Source organism: Ostrea edulis, chromosome 2 (assembly GCF_947568905.1).
Source record: "Ostrea edulis chromosome 2, xbOstEdul1.1, whole genome shotgun sequence".
Taxonomy (NCBI): domain Eukaryota; kingdom Metazoa; phylum Mollusca; class Bivalvia; order Ostreida; family Ostreidae; genus Ostrea; species Ostrea edulis.
Genome location: NC_079165.1, coordinates 68,312,337 through 68,337,412, shown reverse-complemented (window position 1 = coordinate 68,337,412; position 25,076 = coordinate 68,312,337). Strand labels below are relative to the sequence as shown.

The window sequence follows — 25,076 nt, the reverse complement described above, 5'->3', positions numbered from 1 at the left end:
ATTGGTACCATATAAGTTTTACATGCAATTTTAGAAATTGACATTACTCCTAATATGTTCTTTTAAACTCTCAAATTCGATACCATGATCTTTTGGGGAATAATCCCATATAATTTAATTCTTATTGTATCCTTGTCTCTGATTGGTCAAATTTCAATTGAGGAACACAAGTTATTTTTGTATAACCTGGTTTGGTATGGGGACACACCCCCTTGACAACCAGAAGCCGGAACTACTTTTTTCTCTCTCTCTAAATTTACATATCGCATCACTGTTTTCAGCCTTCTATGGAATAGAAAGTCAACGTGTACAATAACACTTCTGTTTGATACACATGTTGTTTTCTCGTTGTCAATATTAGCATCTATTTGTACGCAAATCACTGTTGTAAATATTTAAACATCTTTCTCTGTATGTATGGTCGAATAATAGATTAAAACAAAGATATTATATTCGAATTAATGATTTGCCAAGTAAGCATTACCCTGTTCATTTTGAAATACATTTCTCACCGGGGAAAAAAAGGGGGGTGGGGTGTTTCATTGCTTGATCCGTCTTTCAACAAAGCAAACAACAATACATACGTCACATTTTATCACAACACGTCCGACACATTGACATGTGGATTGCGATTTGTCACTTGCTTACATATTTTCTTGTGTCGGATTTAGTATTAGCGACAACTTCTACTAAATGAAAACTTACCCTTGTATGCAACATACAAAGGTAAGTTTTCATTTAGTAGAAGTTTTCATAGAGTTAAAAGACACAAATTTTGCATTTTCTGATATTTGAAGATTTATTTTGAGTAGGCCTAAACAGTGCAATTTCCCGTATTTTCTCAATCTGTCGGAGATGAGCGACTTCAAAGTCGATCTCTATCTCTAAAGGGCAGCGAAATACGCATTTCATGCATAGTCTGCACATACCAGGTATTTTTTATCATGATAAACTTCACCTTCGATACAATATTTTGATAGATGGCTAGGCTCCGTAGAACTAAGGTTAAAGATAGCGACCTTCTCAACTAGACGCTTCGTGTCGTTGTTGCTAAGTGAATCATTGCGCGGCTCAATTGACTTGTATTTTTCCGAGTTTATGTACATTTTGATAAACGAAGGTTAGCATCTTTGTCTCTTGCATTATATTATAAGGAATGACTTTAATTCTGGGGCAAGTTAAACGTGTGTAACCTGGTTTAGGTCAGTTTGCGCTTTTTTATAATCCGCTTCGCGGATTATAAAGCGTAAACTGACCCAAACTAAGTTATACTCGTATAACTTGTCCCAGAATTAAAGTCATTCCTTAAATGAAAAAGTGAGTATTCAAATGAATCCCAAAGGGATATTTAAATAATTTTCTTTGAAAAGAAAAAAAATCCACCTCTTTGCTGTCATTCAAAATCACATGATGTAAATAAGCATTCAAAAGTACGAGTCAGCATGAAGAAACCCTTGAATTACGGATGATCTTCAGAGTGCAATTGAGAACTTTTTCAAAACGCACGAAAAAAGCTGTAGTGTCTCTTTAAGGTAAAACCAAGAGTGTGCTATAAATCTTAGTTACATATTTTAAAGGTCTAACTGAACTATTTTTTTTAATCAGAAGACTGTATAATGCCCTTGATCTTTTAATGACATTTTCTTGATTACAGGATGGCGAAAACTTAATCCGCCATTGTATGATATATATTTCCACATTTTAGTATGGAAGTTTACGTACTAAACGTCGTGTTTTGTGGTGATCTTATAGAGTTAGCGATAATTAGCATTAGTGTTCATGATAAGATTCGCATTTTGTTGGCAAAATTCCCCTTTTCGGTAAAACTTTAAAGTTTTCCATGAAGAAACCCTTTCCCTTTCCATTCAATCCTTGACGACGTTTAAAATAGTAGTGACTGTTTCTTAGCTAAGCAGTAGGTGTACAAGAGTGAGACTTTCCTCGTAGTGAGACATTCGGAAATATGTAAGTTATATGCCTTCAGTGCAACTTTTAGATAATCAAGATCGAGATATAGGACTCACGGCGGGTATGACCGGTCGTCTGGGAATGCTTACTCCTCACTAGCACATTAATCTTTATCAAAGCCGCAATGTTACAATAGCAGACATTTGTGGTGCACTAATGTGTATGTAACAATAACACAGATGATTGTTATCATACTGAAATGTAGTACTGCATTGGTTTTCGGGTTATTTGATATTAAACAACCTGTGATTTAGTTCATGTGTGTGTGCACGTATATAATTGCAAAGCACTACTACGAGGAGTACATGTATGCTCCAGAGGCGGAATTTAAAAAAAAAAATACAGTATCAAAAACTTGTTGATAGTGAGAACCCCTCCTTTCTAATTTGAAAGTATGAAGTCGAAATGATCTTCACAAAGGACTGTCTTGATCTAGAGTAGAAGTTAGGGCAGAGGAGCTTGGAATTCTCATTCAAGAGCCAGATTTCTAGTTGAAAGTATCACTTTAGAGTCATTCATCTGGAGAAACGTTTCAATATGGGGAAATTCTCACACTAAAAATACTTACTAGAGTGAGCCCACACCCACTCCCCAAAGTCTGGCTCTTTGTGGATCTTCTTAGGAGGGGACTGTCTAGCTTCAATGTAGGACTTCCCTTTAGGCATGCCTCACATCACCACCACTTACAATTGTCATTGGCAGAAAATTAATTCGATAACGCTGACGTGATGTCCTGAACCTTCCTAACATGCCTCCTGAAATACTTACAGTGGACGCATTTAAGATCTGACGCAAAATTGTGTTCTAACCAATAAACCAAATTTCAACAATAAATATAAAGAACAGACGAAGAAAAGGAAAGATTGGGGCTAGATTCAATGAATAATGTCAAAAACAATAATAAAAGATAGTTTACCTTGTCCAATACAGATCAAAATATTCCACTGTAAGTCTCCACGCTACATCCCAAACTAATCATTTAACTAACGAAAGAGACCCATCTGCCTTAATGGTCACCTGAGTAATATAACTAAAAATTACATTTCGAAATTGACTCAGTGGTCAGAGCGTTCGCTTAGTGACCAGGAGGTTGTGAGTACAAGCTCTAATTGTGTCTTGGTCGCATAAACCCTAAGACGTAAATACATGTATAGGTAGTAACTGCTCCTTCGCCAAACACTCGGCTTTTGGAAGTTAAAGTAACAAGTCTTCGGGTGATACCTTAAAAGCGGAAGTCCTGAGTGTATCGCTAAATCTACAGCTTGTGATGTTTCAATAAAATAAAAAAATCTTTGAAGGACATCAAACTACAGTGTTGCCTGTTCGTGTTGCAATGACTGCATATTTATACTAAGAGAATTGACGGTTGCCAGATACCTACGTATATTTTGATGATTAAAGGTGGAAAATCATTCCTTTAATTCAACACACGAGACCAGGTATGTCCAACAAACGGGAAATATTTCTGCACTTCGAGATAAACAAGGTGAAATTAAGGCTTCGACATAAGCGGGATATTCGAGATTACCGTGTTCGAGATATCCGGATTTTTTTTTAAAATCATATATACAGGGAATACGGCTGGAACCGGCGATCGAATTGGACATAAGCAGGGTATTCGAGATAACCTATTTTCGAGATACAGATATTTTACTGTATCTGATAATGCTGAGCTCTTTTAGCGGAACCATCTCCCAATCCACTGTGGTTGTTCTATGTCCCCAGTAGAACGTGGATGTTATTGCCGAGTGTAAATAGACAGATCTTTCATGGGATGCATCAAATCCGGCAATTAGATTTTGATTGGTCCTGATCTAGCAGACGTGAGTATATTTAGAAGGAATATCATTTTATTAGTGTTGATGACTTCAAAATCTCTTCTTACAAAGGTGTCATTATTTCAGATTTGTAGGAATGCAGTTTATTTCTGCACACGTCCCTACTTTTCTTGTGTGATTATCCTAACACGCACTTAATGATATGATTATATCTTACGCGAAAGCTTCCAGCAAATGAAGACGAAAGAAGAACATATTGACCAGTTTATTGAATCTGTCAACTACATCAGTCAAACAAAAGTAATCAGCGATCAGTGGAAAAAGCAAACAGATTCGGGTTGTAGTGATGATCCATCATTGCAATAAAACAGGAACGTCGAATCACTCAGCGTTAGATATCTATTACACCATTGATGGTAGCTATTGAGGAGATTTCTCATTTTGGTTGAAACTTTCTTCTTCATGTTCAGTCATCCTATGACTTTATATGAGGGTGATAGTTCCTCTTCCATCGAAAAACCGTCATCAAATGACCTCTTAGTTTATTTTTACTGTCGATGTCAAATTCAAACATGTTTTATATTTCAAAATATCATTACATGTAATATAAGTAAATATTGACCTGAACATATTTTATTGGCATTAGGAAGCAATGGAACTGGACACAAATTCCACGACTAAAGACGTCCTCTCGCAATGGCTATTTGAGTTCAGAAAGATACTATTGACATCGTTTGTTTTTGTTGAAGGCACACAGCCACCTGACGTTTGTTTTGTTGAAGACACACAATCACCTGACGTTTGTTTTGTTGAAGACAGACAGCCACCTGACGTTTCTTATGTTGAAGGCACACAACCACCTGACTTTTGTTTTGTTGAAGGCACAGAACCACCTGACGTTTGTTTTGATGAAGGCACACAACCACCTGACATTTGGAATCGCACTCCCTTTGATACTCCTTTAATATGCAAAACAAAACTAATGAGACACGTTCCTTAAAATTCACAAATTCTCTGCCTATTGTATCTATTTTTCTATTCCCAAATGAATGTCTTTTTGCGCTTTTATTTAAAACAACTATATCAAACTGATTTCTAGAATGAGTGTATTACAGTAGCAAGTCAAGATAAAACTGGGGTCCACACTTTAAACTTGTGAGCTCTGATTGACAGATTAAATACAGGTCAGGGGGATGTGGTTTGATTGTAGTATCTTCTTTCATACCCCTATGGGATTTCGACTAACTGTTAATGGCAATGATTATCAAAAAGTTCTAATTTTAGTTTTAAGTGCAAAATGCAGTATTTCACAATACGAACCAAGTAAACTCTATGAGTAAAAAATAATCACAAGGAGCATAAAACAACACACAAATAAATAATTTTAATCTTCGTTTGACTTTCGTAATTTGTGTTTACCTTGCTACGGAGGCCGATAGGTGCCAGAGAATAGAATATTCATTTAAATGGCGGTCGCGACTTATTATCTGACGGCCGCTATATAAAGTAACTGACGGTCGCGACTTCATTTAAATGGCGGTCGCCACTTAATGTAGATGACAGCCACCAGTTATCAACTGCTCTCTCTCTCTCTCTCTCTCTCTCTCTCTCTCTCTCTCTCTCTCTCAAAATGAATGGGACGCAAGTCCTGTAATCCCCCTCTCCAATGATTAGTCATATGTATGTATTATGCAATTAAGAGCATTATGATTGTTTGTTGATTGTGGTGTTAATTTACAAAGTTATATAAATGTTCATGATATTAAATGTCGACAGATTCGCGTACGTGTACTTAATATACCAACGTATCAGGCACGTAGAACCAGCGAGCTGCCCTCCACTTTTTTGAGAAGATTCATTTTCCGTTATTTTCACATGCAAACTAAGTTATTATCACATGCAAAATAAGATATATTGACGGATTGGCCTTAACCCACTCTTTTAGTGGTAGTAACGAATGGTAAAAATGTAGTAATGAATGAAAAGATAAAATGAAGGACGAACGGAGCCCCCCCCCCCCCCCCCTTCAATTTATGAGCATGAAGTTTGGGCAAAACAGAAATTTTAGGTTCGTTTTCTGCTTGTCAACAATTTTAGACGACAATTTCTCCTACGACTGTTCATACACTTTGAAAAACGATGTTACATGTACATGTCTGCATATTATTCTAAATCTTTTATAAATAATCCCTCAGCAGTACAAAGTAAATTGTTTTTGAAATTGGCAGCCGCCATGTATACTGTAAGTGGCGATCGCCAGTTGAATTAAGTGGCGGCCACAAGATAGATTAAATGGCACCCGCCAGTTAATTTATATGGCAACCACCAGATAATAAGTGGCGGCGACCAGTTAAATTAAGTGGCGACCGCAACATAGATTAAATGGCGGCCGCCTGAGAAATGAATATCAATTATATACCCTGGCACCTATCGGCTTCCTTATCTTGCAATATGCTACAGAGTGACATTCTAAATGCAGAATAGTTTTGATATTAGCAATATTATTATTAGGTGTGTATGTGAAACAACATGACCCCGCAACAATAGTTTATTTTGACAAATCAAAGCTTTTAAAATGCTGATGAATCCAACTGTACTATGATATCAAATCATCAAAGTTTTAGGGTCATACACCAATGTTAACCAATATAAAATATGGTTTTCTATTATAATTTGTTAGGGTGGCAACTTCAATTGTTGTTAATGTGACCATGGTGAATGAGCTTGACGTCTGTACATCACATACCTTTAACCTTGACATTTCAGTTCAGTATGAAGTCTCGCTACATTATTAATTTCTAAATGTCAGACCAAGGTTAAAGTTTCATGATTAGTTGATTGAGGTAAAGATCATAACCGAGTTTACAGTAACGCTGCGTTAACTTTCTTGCTCATCAACAGTCATGTCGATCCTTTTGACTTGAACCCTCCATGAGTTATGTAGTTAGTGAGAAAAACACAAAATAAAGCAATAAAAATATTTTTTAATGTTCCACACTATATGTAAGACAAAGGTTTATGAATGTATACATAGACCAGATATTAGTATCATATTGGTGCACCTGTTTGTTGACATAAAACAGCTTTGATCGGTGCCAAATAAGGCTTGTTTTCCGATTGATAGTCAGGACATGACTATATGATTCATTGATTAATGCCATAAAAAGTGTATTGTGTGTTGGAACTTACAAATCTTCATGGAAGTTAAAGGAAATGAAAGTCGCCGGTCATGTCATTTTAAAGCTAAAGACGGAGGAAGTGACAAAAAGACGGACCAAAATACACAATATTCTTCTTCATCTCTGAGGCATAAACATATTGTTTATGAATAGAAAGCAAATAGAAATATTGTAAATGCATCAAAGTTTACATGTGAATTTTTGACTTTCTTCTTAATTTAAAAAGAACATAAAACATTTGAAAGATGGGTACTTTATCTAAGGAGAAATAATACATTGGCTGACATAGAAATATAAATTTCAGCAATATTTGTATATTCCTTTTAAATCTAATTGGGTATAGCTCAGTAGGTTAACGTGTCAACTGCTTAAATTCAACTAAAACAGCATTTTAAAACTAAGTAAGGTAAATTTCAAAATGTCATTGCATATATCCTCCACCTTTCATCCATACAAGATTTATCCGGTGTTTTATTCCTCCTCCAGACTGCAATCACATTCTAATGCTGAGTAGCATACCCTAAAACATTCTTTGATCCAAATTCCTCCCAAAATCTGGATTTATTATCGTCAGTCAGATTACCCGCCTATTGTAAAATGGGGGGGGGGGGGGGCTGCTATTATTCTTCTCAGCAATCATGCTGCATGTAATAGGGCCAAAACATAGATTCATTAACTACGGTGATGGGGTGGTTTTCTATTTGAACGGTATGAATAATGAACACACATAACAAAATAACGGTAATGGATGAGAACAATACTGCTAATATATTCATACATATTCATAATATGTTTACAAATGAATATATAAATATTTAAAATATCTAAATATGCAAATCTACACTGACAACTCATATGAAACTATGATAATATCCAATGGATGTCAAAGGGATTATGAAAAATGTCATCGAATATAGAACAATGGTAATGCTTTCATTCATAACACACTGGTCTCTTCAAAGATCTGTATTTTTACCGCTCTCAAATGTTGTAAGCTGTTCTGGGGGGTTGAATGTGTACTGGAAAGAGAAATAGGAATATATTTACAATATAAATACTTCATTTTGATTCGTTTTCATTTCCAAACTTTGCCAAATTGTCTTATTATGTTGATGATGCATAATTCTATTCCTTGTTACTTAGATACTTAGATAGTCAATATTGTCACTTTATAACGGTTCCACGCGTCTGTATATATATATATATATATATATATATATATATATATATGCGTGTGTGTGTGTGTTATGTATGTATTTAAAAAATTGTTTGATGTCTATGTACAGTAACTTTTTAAAGCGTATTTGAAATAATAAAAAACAATATATCTGGGTTAGTTTTGTTGTTGTTTTTTATTAGTTTTTCTTTTCTTTTTATTTGCTTCTTCGATCCTTTTAGTAAGAGCAGTAATATTGTCTCGGAGAATATTTTATTGGTTAAAGTTGAGTAAATGCTAAGATAAAATGAATGCATGGCCCGTTTATTTGATAAACAGTTATTATGGGTATTAGACTTAGTAAAGACCTATTATGTTTGATGGCATTATTTCGGATACAGTAATAAAACCGTCAATGTAAACTTACAGCATTAGCCTCATCACATATCCCAGTGTAGCCGGCTGCTTTCAATACCTCCAAAGGATTTTTCTTTTCAATCTTTATGGCGGGTCTGGGTGCATCCAGTTGCTATATTATACAGATAAATGAATAAAAAAAAAATACCACGGTCAATCGGAAACACGTGTAGCATACCAGTGATGTTTTATTATTTAACACAGGATGTGCTATGTACTAATATTTTACCTTTTGAAATCTTAATTGATGTTGTTTGCGCAGCCGATGCACAGTGTATTCCACAAGTGATACCAGCATGGAGAGCACGAGTCCACCAATCAGAATATGAAATATTCCAGAGACGTTGCTAAGTGTCAGCGGACTTTTAGAAGTGTCCTACAAAGTTCAAGAGGATACGTAAATTATCGAAATAATTGTACTATGGTATATGTACAAAAGACATTTACTTCCTTCAGAAAAAATCGATATAGGATATTCATTTAACCCCATGAAAACTAAACACTCTCTCAAATGTAATATTCATTGCATTATAAAATGCTTCCTAGTTGAAACACCATCTATTAAACAATCTAATGAATCATTTCCATATCTAAAATACAAGAACTACAACTCTTTAAGTGTATCCTATAATTAGAAAAGATGATTTTTGCCATTCATGGTGCATGCATGCAGTTTGTAAAAATACACTTGACTTGATGATTAACTACTAGTAATTACTCAGTGTCAGATAGATTAAGGTTTGGTAAAGTAGAAAAGAGAATCGATTTGCATAAAAGCGCAAAAGTAAGACATTGCATCAAGAAATATTATCCAAACCGGAACGATATTTGATTTTTCCGTCTTATTTAAGAGTAATAAAATCCTTCATTAGTACGAGTGTGGGATATTCCACCGAGGGGACAAGATTCGCAGTCTAGGACGAGGCTTTGCCGAGTCCTAGACAGCGAATCTTGTTCCAGAAGTGGAATTTCCCTATCCCATACGAGTAAATAATGAAGGATTATTTTTCTCACATTTTACCTGCAGTTTAATGCATAAATTTAGGAGCTTTGAGAAAATTCTAAATTATCAAAATCCTCATTTGAACTTCGATGCAAAAACTAATTAGATAGGCAGAAAGAACATACCCGAAAATGGTTTACACTAAAAGTGTAAACTAAAAAAACCAATGTTGTCCACCAGAAAGCTATATACATTAAAATTTAATGATAACAATGCAAAATATTTTTACTTCACCGTGTAACGTAAATCTTCACCTTGTAACGTAAATCATAGAAAATATATGACGTCACAATCAAATGACGTCGCAGCAGTGTGAAACAGAAAAATCTCACATGGCTGTCTCACATGGGTAAAGTCGATCTCACACCGGTGATAATGTGAGAAATACATTTCTCACATTATCACCAGTGTGAGATCGACTTTACCCATGTGAGACAGCCATGTGAGATTTTTCTGTCTCACACTGCTGCGACGTCATTTGATTGTGACGTCATATATTTTCTATGATTTACGTTACACGGTGAAGATTTACGTTACACGGTGAAGTAAAAATATTTTGCATTGTTATCATTAAATTTTAATGTATATAGCTTTCTGTTGGACAACCTTGGGTTTTTTAGTTTACACTTACAGTGTAAACCATTTTCGGATACGCTCTTTCTGCCTATCTAATTAGTTTTTGCATCGAAGTTCAAATGAGGATTTTGATAATTTAAAATTTTCTCAAAGCTCCTAAATTTATGCACTAAACTGTAGGTAAAATGTGAGAAAAATAATCCTTCATTATTAACTCGTGTGGGGTAGGGAAATTCCACTTCTGGAACAAGATTCGCTGTCTAGGACTCGGCAAAGCCTCGTCCTAGACTGCGAATCTTGTCCCCTCGGTGGAATTTCCCTATCCCACACTCGTACTAATGAAGGATTCTATTAGTATCATGCATAGTACCGGCCAGAGGCGCCCCAGTACATACTCTCATGTTTTCAGAATTGAAATCTATTTTTGTTTTCATATTTACATTCTGCTTTGACATCTGTCGGAATTCCCAGCCATCAAAATAGACTTGCTACATCTATCAAGATTCATATACACGTGCATTGTTCACAACTGCAGCGTATTCACGGGGTAATGGTTATCTTTACAATTTGTAAAGATTCAAAGGCAAAAACATCGAAAGTGTTATATAGTGAATTACATTGTTTTGCCGTATGGTCAATCATTTGTATGATGTGGGATGTTATTTTAAGGTTTGATCGCAAACTGATTTTGACTACGGATTACCTGATTAAGATATAAGGCTCACGGTGGGTGTGACCGGTAGGCAGGGGATACTTACTCTTCCTAGGTACCTGATCCCACCTCTGGTATGTCCAGGGGTCCGTGTTTGCCCAACTCTTAAATTTGTATTGCTTATAGGAGTTATGAAATTGGTCACTGTTCGTTATCTTCACCTTTTCAAGAGACTTTACAGTAACTTATTTATCTTGACCTCTTGATATTTGTATCTTAAAGGACAATTATCCAATCAAGGAACCTTTAATGTATTACTTTTTGAGATCTTGGACCAAGATAAAAATAGATAAATTGTTAATTGTATTTTTGGAGATGGAAATTATATCGAGTCATGCTTGGTATGAAATGCAGCCATCAGCTTCTCTTTTAATGCCCATGTACTGATGAACTTGAATTGTTTTCTAATATATAGCGAATGTGTGTGTGGACTAATAGTGCTGACTTCAGTATACACGTGAAATAAACAACTTGTAGTCAATATACGTACTTAAAATTTCTAGTCAATGTATATAGCATCACATACTGTATAACATAGGATTTACTTACCAGGCCTGGATTTCTCGAAAACAACTTAAGTCGAACTTAGATTATGAGTCTGAGATTTTACGAAAAGTTTGACTGCTCAAATAGCAGAAAACTCAAACTTAAGTTTGAGATTTTTTCGAGAAATCCAAGCCAGTTAACCATTGTTGTATTTCTAATTCCTAGAAAATGTATCTACATATGTAACAAAACATACGGTGTTACATAGGACCTCTACTTACCTGTTAACCATTGTGGTACATAACATCCTTACCCGACTTATCTAGCAGTTTGTATATTGTTTCATAGGATCTACTTACGTGTTAATTATTGAATTATATATAACTTCTTGTCAAGGTATCTGTTAAATATCGTGTTGTATAGGACCTCCAATCACTTGTTAAGGATTGCTAAATTTGTAAGCATTCGACATGTTTATTTACGATTAAGTATACCTTTGAGTCCATGGCACCACATTCCCCCTTATCAAACCACCATTTCCTTTGCAGTTTGTGAAGTTCACCATCCTCTCTCAGCATTAGAACCACAAGATTCAGATCCTTTCTGGGTGTTTACAAAATGGAGTCAAACATTTATTTAGTCACTGAAATCAAATTCATTAGCTACACGAAAGTAAATAGTGTTGTAGAAACGACCTCTTTGTTACGCTACACAATATGGAATAGTTGGTTCATAACATTTCATTGCAATTCTAGAATTTGTGTACTAATATAAAAAAGGCGCCAATTGGTTCGGTGGCATATCATACTATATTGTCATCTTGCTGCCATTAAACATACCTGAGCGATGAGCTAGGAGGCGTGGCAATTCCGTATCCTTTGTGATCTAAATTTTCTCCCACTTTCATGGTGTTGCAGGGCTTCTTTTGATTCTGGTAATCATTTTTAGGCGATTCCACTAGATATGCATAATCGTTTTTGGATTTCCGTACTCTTTGGTATCCTTCTTTGTCTGACTTTACCATTACACTTTCTTTGTTCTTCTTCATATATTCAAACATTTGTCTGTATATGGGGACCTGAGACATCTGTAAGCCATAACCGTACTAAACATACAGAGGGTTATCTCACATTTAATATATGACACATAATGGTGCCCATGGACATACATGTACATCTCGCTATATTGCACATGCATTCAGTAAACATTCTGTAAGAAAGATACATTTATGCAAAATGTCTTAAATACATATTGAGAATTGAGATAATTGCGATAATGCAGCTGATACACATTTTTCCATATATCTGAACAGAGTACCTCAAAAAACGCCTCCGTTGATCCTCCAATATAAGTTCCATACTCCACGTCCTTACTCTTTACCAAATCCTCAACCCCCTTGATAGGAGGAACAAGCCTCTCTATCGTCAGAAAGGCGGCAAGATTGGCAGTATAGGAGGAAATTAGTATCAAAGTGAAAAACCACCAAGCGCTCCCGACAATCCGACCTGAAATGGATCTGAACCAGCAACATTAAAATGACTGTAAAACCAATCAGGTTTGGGGTGTTAGATGCAACCAAGGTCTGATACTTTCTCAATGATAGCTACCACTTTCATTAATTTTTCCAGTATAGTGGATGTACGTTTTAAAATAAAACTTGAAATATCAACATTCTGTTGTATTTTGCAACATGTTGTCTAATAAAGTACATTGATATAGAAACGAGTGATAAAAAGACTGAAAGGTGCAGTTAAATATTCAATTCTGCGCAGTGAAGAAAGTGAGAAAGATGTTTTTAAAAAGGGGGAAGTGCGAATTGTGAGATATCATTGTACCCAAGTAGACAACCTTATCCTTACAAAACAAACATTACCAACTAACCTTGGGAAAATATCAGAACCTTGCTGCATCAGTGCTCCCAAAGAGAACCACAAAGTATTAGACAAAGTGAAAGCGTTTGTCACTGAAATATCCTTTCTTGACGCTTCAGCGCGCCATTCATACGGGCTCCAACGACCAACAAAGAAAAGTACAAGACTGACGCCCGTAAACGCAAGGGTAACACACACCCACACCATCGAGTCGAGAGGCTTCATGAAAGAAAACACGCCTGGTTTTTGCTTGTCTGGTTTCTTGATCATGATGCTGATGCCAATTTTCATGAATGGCTTCGTAAAGTCTACCACTCTTTGTCTGGCTCGGGTGATCGTTAAAGAGGCTAAAGCCAAATCAGCTTTCTGTAATATTCAAAGTGATAGTATTTAGAAATCATATTGCATTAGTGACTATATGATGTACTGAAATGAAAATATTGTTGATATGATGTGTTTGAATGGTACAATAAAGTGAGACAAATACATGTACATGTAGAAATGTTGCTTTACACTTCGTACAGATCCTAATCATTCTTCATTAGTAAATGTTATACAGTTTCAGTAAATAAACGAAATTGTCCATATCTATTTTACCATTCGGAAAGTTTCGGTAGCTCATTTAATAAATTATTTATCACAACTAGGGACATTAATATAACAGAATAAATGCTCATATGATAAAGTACATGTACTATATTTATCCCCTTTCCGCTTCGCATACCCCATGCAACAACTCGCCGATCATTCCATTCCATGTTCCATTGTCTTTGTACGGTTTGCCAAAGTTATTATCATCCACCAGTTTAAATTTATAGTTAAATGACCCTGGACCTTTTCCTTCCAGTCGTTCATATCTTTCCTTTATTTTCTCTGCTACCTCTATACAAAAACCTTCGTACAGCTTTCCATTGATCATTGCCACGCCCTGCTGTGAAACCAGGTTGCCCTCTTTCTGCTTTAATTCTTGTACAAAGGGTTCGCCCTGATTGAATAAAATGATGAAAGAGAAACAAGCAAGAAAATTTTGCTAAAGGCAAACAATATCAGATCTACTGGGTAAAATGTGTACAAGAATACCACACAAATGTGTGTACCGTAAATGAATTACAATCATTCCAGAATTTGCTCTGACCCATCATGAGATTCACGCATGAAAAATGTGTCAAAAGAGCCGACATCTCATCTAAATTAGCAATAAGCTGCAAGTAGGAGTGTGTCAGCATGTACTTGTTTGAGGTAAATGTACATAAACAGAATCAATGTACTGTTGACCTGGTTGAATGACGTGTCAACTAATGTGACGTATTCAATCAGTTGTCGCATTCAGTGAATCATTGGTTTAGAGCATTTAGGGTGATGTTGGAATGATTCTAGTAAATTTAACAATCATAAATTCAGAAGTTGTTTTGTATATATCCATTAGTCCTTTCCAATTTTTCTTCAAAACGACGATACACAATTTTAAGCCCTACCACAATTGTTGTTATGATCCATGTTTTGTTGTGTTTCAGTGAAGGCTGCGTGGAAGGATTACAGTAGTTCAGCTTTGTTGTAAGTCCCGTTTCCTGCCAAATTCCCACCTGTATGACGAGATTATCGCTAATTAAAATGCATTTTGTATCAATTTCATTATTCTAAAGCATTTTAGCTTTTTATCATCGGAAATCTACATGCAGCAGTTAATTAGCAGGGAAATCAGCTTAGACGTTACACATAATTGACAATTACAGGATTATTTCGTATCTGTGTGTATAGTATATTGTTATTATCTGCATTTTTATTCAGACTATTCAAAAGGTCCTCATGAAAATGGTCTCGTGTTACATGAAGTAGATCCCTTCTATTATCAGTTACTGTGAATGGTCAATAAAGGTGGTTGATACCTTATCCAATTTGGACGAGTTAAAGGTGAAGAATTTGACTTCTAGCATGTAATCCTTCCTATTCCCGTGACCATCCAGTGCCAGGGTACCTGTTCCCGTATTGGTCAGACTCTTTACTTTCGTCTGAAAAAGTCCTCCAATTAAAAGAGACTGAATATCAGAACTAAACTATATTTCGTCCATGAAACAGTAGATCACTACAAAAATTTTGTTATTCTAAAGAACTTTATGATGCAAACATTTCTACTAAGGGACTGTAGAAAATGATAATCTTCTGATGAGATATACGCATGACGTTTTGCATTGAGGACAATTGGAATTACGAACTCTTCGCAAATACAAATGTGGTAAAACGCAACAAAAAAGCCACGATAGATATAAGGTACAATATTTTATGGAAAAATCTTGGTACAACTGTGCAATTGTTCGTTAAATGAATTTTCCTCATTTTTCAGAGATCGTATTCGGTGATACATTTTATAGTGACCATTTAAAGCGATGGATATTTTAGGTTCCAGTCATGGTCAATTTGTTTCTTTTATTATGGATGAGATTGATCACTGTTCGTTATCTTCACCTTGCATTCTACGTTCCATTCGAGATTTTTTCACTCCTATGGATATATCACCAGTAAGTTTATGGCATTTTAGTTACAGCTGGTGACTTGATATTTTACTTCCAAAGGGACAAAACTCCAACAATCAATGTATTGTCATATTATGCATTTATTACGACGCTTTAAAAGAGATCAATATTCTAACTTACACTTTTGATTATATTCAAGAAACCTCTTCCAAATATTTGTTGTTGATCAGAAACTGCACAGCTATTGCTGGTTCGCAAAGTTTGATAAAGACTCTGAATAAATTCCTGGCGGTTTACTGCGTGGCTTAAGAACTCCAATGTATCCATAACAAGAGAATGTTTATGCTGTTGGTGAAAAGAATATATTTAGAATTTTTTTCTAAAACACAACATGGTACGAGTCCAATTTGAGTTGGAAGCAAAGTTGTGTAACTATTAGCAATGAGGTAATACAAAGATTGTTTAATAGAAGCAAAGACTGAACAATTAAATATTGCTGAATCTTTGAGTTTAGAAATTGAGATACTCACGTTAATTGGACAAAGTCCTTCATACGAGTAACAGTCACTTTGTTGAATATTTTCTTCGTAAGTTGGATCCATAATGGAAAACCCCGTGACGTTCATGCCGCCATATTTAAAGGATGACAAATCTAACTCATCTGCTCCCTTTATCACAAAATGATTTCATAAGAGAAGTTCAAAATATTTTCACATAAATGTAATTGTCGTTAATTCTGGACATAAGTGTCGTTATCCCATATGCATGTAATATGCAAATATGATATTTTATGTATACTCACAAGGTTTGCCAATATGTAGTGATATTGTTCTCTATTCATACCGACATCAATAATCTGTAGTATAAATATTAACATCTACAGTCTTCATTTGATTTAAATCTCAATATCTGTATTCGCATAAATTTACAATTCCCTACTCTGTAAAATACAGGTCTTTTTCAAAAGACAAAAATGATTAATCACCCAATAATGGACTGTTTTCTTACATGTATCTGTGATGATACCTTTTCGTTACTGCTTTATTATGAGATGTATAAGCATAACGTTGGCCTTAGAATAATTCCATTTCTCTAGGACAGCATGTCAGTTAATGAACAGTAGAAAGTCAATCTAGCTATTTTATGTCTTTTTTCACATCAAATTTTCTCAACAAACCGATGATTTCATCAAATAAATCTGAATTAAATGCACTTTTGGTAAGTGTATTTAGAAACAGAGAGTACCTGTTTACGTGTTTCGTTGAAAGCAGCGACGCTGGATAGGTCTAATATGATTGGGCGGGAACACGGACACATATACAGACTGGAACAGTTTAATTCATCTCTGTCTATTGAACGCAACAGCTCATAACTATCAGATATATTAGTTATCCGCCGGGATCGAATGATGACGTCATTTGCAGACTGCCTCTCAGCAAGTTCTCGATAAAAGGATTGCAATCGTAAAAGTCCTTGTGAAGAAAAAATATGATTAGATAATCTTCACAAATGACTTATTAAATATTGAATGTATTGTGTTGAGAATATTAGTTTTGTTTTAAGAAGCGTTGCAATGGCTTTAATCAACTTTTTAACAAAGCATTTTATTCCAAACCTTCATTGGAGTCGAAAAGATAAAAGACTCTGTTCCAGCCATTTTTCTCGATTACATCGATGATGGGTCTGTTTAGGGACGGTTTTAAGGAGACGATGAACTCGCTCTGAGTTTTTGAATGTTTCGTGGACAGTGGCATTATAACCGGAATAGACACCTTGTCTGCTATAGAGTGCATGGCGACAGTGGACTTGGCTGTTCCGACAAACACAATTGTTTTTGCTCCTTGTCCAACCTTTTTACACACTGAAATTGTTCATTTACATTTTGAATTGAAGTCTTTATGAATATTGGTAAAACAAAGGAATGCGTGAAATATCTTTATTGAATAATTTTGTTAGCATATATTAGTATATATACACAAGTACTTCATAACTGAATCTGTTATTCATTTATTATTTCATCTTTTCTTCTAGTGGAAACTGAACTTTTTCCACTATCTTATCCTTTATCCTTCAAGTATTACTATACATTGATTGATTGTGGTCTTACGCCGTTTTGGCAATATGTCAGCCATTCCACGGCGGTTAACTAATTACAATGTGTTTGGTTGTGAGTGTTTGAGTTTCCCTGACGGCCCCCAGTGAGCCTACTCTTTTTCGAAAATAAGAAAAAGGGGGTTGTGATCCTTGACACGGGAGTATTACTATAATACATGTATATATCTTCCTTTTTAATCTTTAGAATAATTACACGATTTTATCTACCTGTAATTATACATCTCTATGAAAAATAAAACGTTAGTAAATGACATTTAAGTTCATAACAGAATCAATATCTACATATAGCCACAACGTAAAGAATGGGGTTAAATATTTTTAACTACAAGGAATAGTTGTATGTTCTCAATATTTGGTATAATAATTCTTACTGTTATATGTATGTATTGTATCTAAGTCGAATTGATTTAAAATCAATGTCTTACTTTTCACATTTACAGTATTACAGTTGTTACATATATGAAGGTGCTATGAATTTCTCATATACAAAGTACATACCCTCCCTGTGAAGTTGAACGATATCCTCCGTGTCAAAAAGAAGATCTTGTTGGTACTCTTCTAGTGCCTCTATCTGGACCCATGTCCTGCCAACCGAATTCTCCATTTTCTTCAGCTTGTATCGTATGGCATTCCATAACTTCATAGAATCTTCTGTCTCTTTATGAATTATGAATCCTGAAGAATTAGAATTAAAGTTTCTGGTATTAAATGAATACGTAGTGATGAAATACTAAGCAACAGCAACAAATGCACCTCACCTATTAAGCTGTGGGGTATCTGAATTTCATTGCCTTTATAATGAGTTTTTACTTAATAACTACATGTACAATGGTAATGTCATTGTTCTCAACTAAAATTAGAAAAAAAAACTTTTATGGGCGGATTGTTTTGCCTCAAATTATTATTTTTCTTCGGAATTTACCGTGCCATCAAGAATCATTTTCTGTTATAGATAAGCCACCAGCTTCAAGCAAATTACCAAACCCAAATGTAAGCATCCAACCATTTAGCAATCATTTATACTTTATTGTGCTACTATGACACGAACCTTCGGTTTTGGAGGTCCCAACCGAAAGACCTGTCATTTTCACTTAGATGCGAGAATCTGACGCATGTACTATTTGTAAATGCCTTAGGTCTAACGGGGCCGGGATTCGAACTCACGTCCGTCCGATCACAATGCGCTCTACCGATTGATGTGGAAAAGTTTATCATGAGCTACACGCACTGCATATACTCTGAGGGTCCTTAGAATTTGTTCCTTGCACATTCCTCCGAATATTTTTCCTCATATCGATTCCCTACCAGCTGTAGGTAAATTATCACAAGTTATAAACCTATTGAACGAGCTTAACATAAGTTAAGTATTGATCGTTTACAAGACAGGAAATAATAGGTCCGGGATATGTTCTGCTTTTATATAAACAACAGAGTATTGTCATTGTCGTGCGACGGTCGGACAAATCTTGGTTATATCGGAAAAAGTCGTTCTACTGTCTTGAATTATCATAGTAATGTCTTAATAAAGTCTCGACGAGAACCGTGGTGACATCGTGGCGGAGTCTTCATACGATTGAGGTCGTCGCCCTATCATGCAGTCATTGCCCCACTATTGCTATTAAGATTCTACAACGAACACGAACAACGTCACTGTGTACTTGCGAACATTCCTGACGATGTAAAATCTTCCATCCGGCTTTCACCCCGACAGTTTTGACCATGCTCAATTTGTCACGACCTTCAAGATGCCCAAATACATTCTAAGACGCTGTTCTGACAATGTACTCGAACTATCACAACATACCCTGTTAGAATCGGGACGAGTCCGGATCGCAAATTGTCAGTGTGTGACAAGTGCTTACAATTTAACTCAGTTTTCTATTGTTTTACATCCTGGACATCAACAGTAACACCCCCCCCCCCCCCCCATCCTCCTAAACTTCAAATCCCATACTCTAATCACAGAAATTTATAATTTTACTGAAAATTGTAACCTACATGCAGATGTCTTGTACTATTTAATGTGTATGTCTGAAGGTAAAAATATACAGATATGAACCAAACAGCGTCCGTATTCATTTTTTCTGAGGGACAGCAGCATAGAAATGTTAATTAATGCAAAGGGGCGGCTGTCCTATAGATCATGAATAAACATACTGTATTCTAACATGCATTTTTGTACTTCTAATTTCAGAACATTGTATCGGCATCCTATTTGAGTATAATAAATAGAGGAACTTTGTTTAGCTGCTAAGAAATATGTAACAATGATTTACATAGGTGAGGGCATATATCTTCCCTTTACACAATGACAAGGATCTGGGATCTGCATATAGCTCACTGGTGACCTTTACACAGTGACGGAAATCTGGGATCAGAATGTAACTTACTGGTGACTTTTACACAGTAATGGGAATCTGGGATCTGCATATAACTCACTGTTGAGGGCATATTTCTTCCTTTTACACAGTGACAAGGATCTGGGATCTGCATATAACTCACATATTATACCTTACAAAGAGGCATCTACATACAAATACTAGTTTGATATAGTGAAAACTTTAATTCTTTGATTTACTACAGTAACCATTTTTAGTATTTTTGAATTAATATAGTTAAAACTTTGATTTACTATAGGTTAAAAAAATCGAGTCTTTGAAAATTCGATCTGCTTCTTAATTGGATTGTTTAACATCCCACTCGAGGACTTTTCAATTTAGGACTATACTCGGCGCTCACTACCTTTGAACAGGGAGCGATCTTTATCGTGCCACACCTGCTGTGATACGGGGCCTCGGACTGCCCCATTTAACCACCTCTTACTACAAACAAAGGGTACTGAGAACCCATTTAACCCCCTCTTACTACAAACAAGGAGTAGTGAGAACCCATTAACCGCCTCTTACTACAAACAAGGAGTACTGAGAACCCATTAACCGCCTCTTACTACAAACAAAGGATACTGAGAACCCATTTAACCGCCTCTTACTACAAACAACGGGGTACATGTACTGAGAACCCATTAACCGCCTCTTACTACAAACAAGGAGTACTGAGAACCCATTAACCGCCTCTTACTACAAACAAGGGGTGCTGAGAACCCATTTAACCGCCTCTTACTACAAACAAGGAGTACTGAGAACCCATTAACCGCCTCTTACTACAAACAAGGGGTACTGAGAACCTATTCTAACTCGAGTCCCCACTCTTGATTGGATATTTTCTCAGACATAAATGTTAATGGCAAACTAACAGCTCAACTTTATAACAAATGGGATGATTTCAGCTTCACCATAGTCAACTTCCTATTTTATGTTGCAATATTCCATTATCACTTGCATATGACGTTCATTTCTCTCAATTATAATTCGATATGCGAGAGCATGTTCTGCATATGATAGTATTTTTGAAATCGAAATCGGCTACTCACAGATAAGTTCATGTTATCAAGGTTTCAAAAGTCTTGTTCAAAGTAATTATTTCACAAATTGTATAGTCGTTATCATGATCTAATTTGCAAATACAACCTGTCATTACGTTGAATACTGTCTTACGTGTTTCATACCAATTGTTAGGCCGTTCTTTACTTTGACTTTTGACTACTGATTACTCCGTTTACCTCATCAAGATATAGCGCTAACGGGGCGTGTGACTGGTCAACAGGGTATAACACCTAGGTATCTGATCTCACCTCTGGTATGTCCAGGATTCCATGTTCACGATGCTCTTAATTTTGTTTTCTTTATAGGAGTTATGATATTGATCGTTGTTCGTAATATATTTGATATAGTCAAAACTTTGAGAGTTAAGTCACATAATTATGCAACTATATAGTGAACTTATGATAATTTACTACTATTATAGTAATTATTGCAATTTGGGTCCTCTCAAGTCTGTTGTTGGTTAATAATCGGCTGTTTTCTCTCCTCATAGCGACTGCAACAAGCAGGGGCGGATCCAGAAATTGCTGTTGGGGGGGGGGGGGGGGGGCGCAAGTTTATGAGGCAGGGGGATCATGGATTTTACAGATTTTATAGGGCTTGAGATATGTCTCCTAAGTAGTCATTTTTACTATTTTCTTTCATTGTTGATAAAATGACGCAAAACTTAAGGGTTTTTGAGAAAAAAAGTAAGTTCTCCCAATAAAAGTAATTCAATAAATCAAAAGATTTTGTCATTTATTTCTCCGAGAGTGGAAGAAATTATTGCCTCTTTTATCGTTTACATTTTTCTAAACAAGAGACTACGATTTACCTTTATTTTGAAAATTTTATTGGGGGGGGGTCGCACCGGCTGCGCCCCCCCCCCCTTAAATCCGCCACTTACAAGAATTGGAAGCTAGGGATCCTTTTAAAAGACAAGAGCTATGTTGCAAACCTAAGCACCCTCCTCTCCCACAGCAGGTCAGCGACTTGAAACTCTAAACCTACTGTGGAATGTTAATTTTGTATCTCAGTTCTAGGTTTGTGTTTGATACTTTCCTTTATTATATCAATTAAGTACCTGTAAATATATGTATACTAATGTACCTTATAAAAATACAAATATTGTCCCGAAATGCTTTCCTTTAATCATTCACATGTCTGATTATCAAATATCTGCCAATAGAGTATGTAAATATGTAGTCAGAACACATGTACATGAATATCTTTTCTGTTGTTTAGAGGTAAAATTATACATGTTTAATTATACATAGACAGAACGTTTATTTCCAAAAGTCCCCACAATCAAATGGCTGTCACTTGGCAAACCTACCGCGCAAGGACAAAGACAACTGTGTTGCTCACAAATAACAGAACATAGTAAGTATTGTCTCGGGAGTGGCACAAGTTTCCTCTTGTCTTGTGGAAATGTCAGTTGCTAGATTCTACAATGTGAATCTTTTATCGATATTGGCCTTTATATTACAACAGGCTTTGAGTTATTGTAATAACGCATAGCCCTTTATAGCCCTAATCGAATCCTAGGTCCCAAGTATCTTGGCTATCTTCGTGTGCTTAAATGTAAATAAATTTATTTGAAGTGAAGTAGAAATCGATATAAAACTGATTGTGGCTGTGAGATGCATCGCTGGTGAGTATTCTCTTTGTCTTAAGAATACATCACTATATAATGTGTAGTTATATCCTAATGGAAGTTTGATTGACATTGTCATATCTAAGCCTTAAATATGGACACGAATTGTAAAGGCATTGAATCTATGATATTAAAAAATTATTACATATATCATGTAAGTTTGCCTTAGGTGGGTTTTCCCTTTCAGTTAAATATTCAGTATCTAAAATAAGATCAATAGTGAAATGAAATTTTAAGAAGTTACTTACCGACTTTAACGACATTGGTTTGGACTTTGGATTCCAGGAAGTAAGCGAAGAGCGTTAAAAGATACCCGGTCAAGACAAATCGTGCATTCATGACTGAAATGTCACACCAAACACGATACAAATTCTAACATATCGAATAACTTTTGATGTCAGCAGCATTCCACCACTTCACTTATAAAAATCACTTCTTTATAAGTTGTAAATTCACTCTTTGAGTTATCACAATTGCAAATCATTCTCTGAAAATCATACATATTTCCCCGAGTATAGTGTAGATGTCAATTTCCACCAATCCGTTGAAAGTTTACATGGATTAATTGAGAGAAGAGGGGACCATTAACCAATGATAGTCAACTTTATGTTTCTGATACCGAAAACAGCAAATAATCATGTCCGCGTCCATATTCACAAGCTGGGTTCTTCATCTTGTACAGTGATGGACCTAATTGATTTTACGCCTGTGTACGTGGAAACATTTTGTTGTGAGCTTTTATTACACTTTCATCCATATCAGGACTTCATTAGAGCCTTTTATTATTATTATTTGTATTTTACTCTTGAGATTAAATCTCCAATACATTTTAATCGAATTGCAGCCGTAATGGTTAAAGGCAACGTGAAATGCTAAACACAGAGAGAGGATGGTCAACTTTATTTCGGAAATTCAATGACATCAAGCTTTGAAGATGAGGAGATTCTGGACGTCTTTAACATTTGAAATATTGCAGTTGGCACTATTTTGGTTTGCTGGGACCAATGGTGTGAAATTCGGTAAGTATTTATAGATTTACTAAGTAAAATCACTGACGGGATGCCTACAATGTGCATTAGCTAATATAGAATGTAATACTTTATCATTGACTAACTATATTAACCAAAACCTGTCACAATTGACACAAGTAAAGCAAATACTCATCAATGTTCGCCAAATAATTCGTAATGGAGTTAGCGCTTGTGTGAGCCGACCGTTCCACTGTATTGATCCTCCTAACTCCTACAAGATTGGAAGTGTAATTGCTTAGTTCACAGGAGAAACCTCATAGCTCCAATTTCGGTGCTGAATTCTATTGATTGGCTATATGCTGAGACTCCACGGCAATTCTACCTTACTGTGACCAGATCACGTTCAACTTAATGTTTATTTACACAAAATATCTGTCCCAGATAGAGCCTGTCGGTATTTTTTTAAAATCTTTTCCTATAAAATGATTTCTATACAGTGTTGGAATAGATTTTCATATTTATAGTCTGTAATGAATTTTCAGAAATTGTATTTTGCTTATTTCTTAGAGTGACCCCCCCCCCCCGAAATGTTACATTATTGTGTGCTTGTTTGATTTTTTCTCTCTCAGAATTGCATTCACCAGCTTTAGGTGCATCCCCACAGTTTTTTTTTTATCTAAGTATAACGTTCTAAACCTTAGAAATGAAGCTCTTTATAATGCTAACGCCTATCGTGACACTGGATTTCTATTCGACGAAGGACTCATGATTTAGGAATAAGTATCCATCTTCTCATTTCTTATCTGATTCTGCGGCCCTTAATGCTGGTTGCAAACTTAGTTTTATAGGCGACACGTTAGCGGAGCCGGTAAAACAGGTATTTCCGACCGTTAAATCAACATTAACGGCCATAAATAACAAATTAGAATGCAACTCTTGACATTTTGATTGATGTGTACAACTTATTTCGTTACCTGGAGGGGTAGATTGGTTTTGGGGTGGGGTGTTGTTTGTTGTTGTTTTCTTTGTTTTCTTTTTGTTATTAAATAAGTTACCAAGCATTTATGTTGTGTTTTACGTCATTCTCCCATGACGTCACAATCGAAACCTCTGCACCTCGTCAACGCTCGTTTAATGACCTCAAACCCTCATCTCAGTGTATTAGCCAATCATAATGTATAACTCTCTACTACAACTATGATTATTTTTAAAACAACACTATGCTACAGATATATGTAAAATAATTGGACGAATCCTTAAGTAACTCTTTAGTACATGTAATATTTAATTGGACATA

At 35.6% G+C, this 25,076-nt stretch overlaps 2 protein-coding genes across 2 annotated transcripts in view; one reads left to right on the top strand and one right to left on the bottom strand.

Moving 5' to 3' along the window:
- Window positions 1-6,710: 6,710 nt before the first annotated feature.
- Window positions 6,711-23,572, bottom strand: LOC125680452 (glutamate receptor 2-like). Its single transcript, XM_048920055.2, has 17 exons — window positions 23,057-23,572; window positions 18,231-18,407; window positions 17,233-17,478; window positions 16,863-17,089; window positions 16,420-16,473; window positions 16,148-16,285; window positions 15,798-15,962; window positions 15,033-15,155; window positions 14,622-14,729; window positions 13,871-14,131; window positions 13,157-13,512; window positions 12,593-12,791; window positions 12,115-12,362; window positions 11,770-11,878; window positions 8,728-8,874; window positions 8,509-8,610; window positions 6,711-7,944 (listed from the first exon to the last, which is right to left on the bottom strand). The coding sequence occupies exons 1-17, from the start codon at window positions 23,145-23,147 to the stop codon at window positions 7,882-7,884; spliced, it is 2,814 nt and encodes a 937-aa protein (XP_048776012.1). The 5' UTR covers window positions 23,148-23,572; the 3' UTR covers window positions 6,711-7,881.
- A 123-nt stretch (window positions 23,573-23,695) lies between these two features.
- LOC125680453 (uncharacterized) overlaps window positions 23,696-25,076 on the top strand; it is a 44,406-nt gene continuing 43,025 nt past the window's right edge. Inside the window, 1 exon segment of the mRNA XM_048920056.2 lies at window positions 23,696-23,827. Coding sequence (XP_048776013.2) covers window positions 23,743-23,827 — 85 coding nt within the window. The 5' untranslated portion in view covers window positions 23,696-23,742.

What these genes read in the sequence shown, in the direction of transcription:
- LOC125680452 (XM_048920055.2), bottom strand. Translation starts at nt 23,147, where the DNA reads ATGAATGCACGATTTGTCTTGACCGGGTATCTTTTAACGCTCTTCGCT. An exon ending in TCTTTTCGACTCCAATGAAG is followed by an intron (nt 17,090 to 17,232) that starts GTTTGGAATAAA and finishes TTTCTTCACAAG; the next exon opens with GACTTTTACGATTGCAATCC. An exon ending in GTGGTGCCATGGACTCAAAG is followed by an intron (nt 8,875 to 11,769) that starts GTATACTTAATC and finishes TGAACTTTGTAG; the next exon opens with GACACTTCTAAAAGTCCGCT.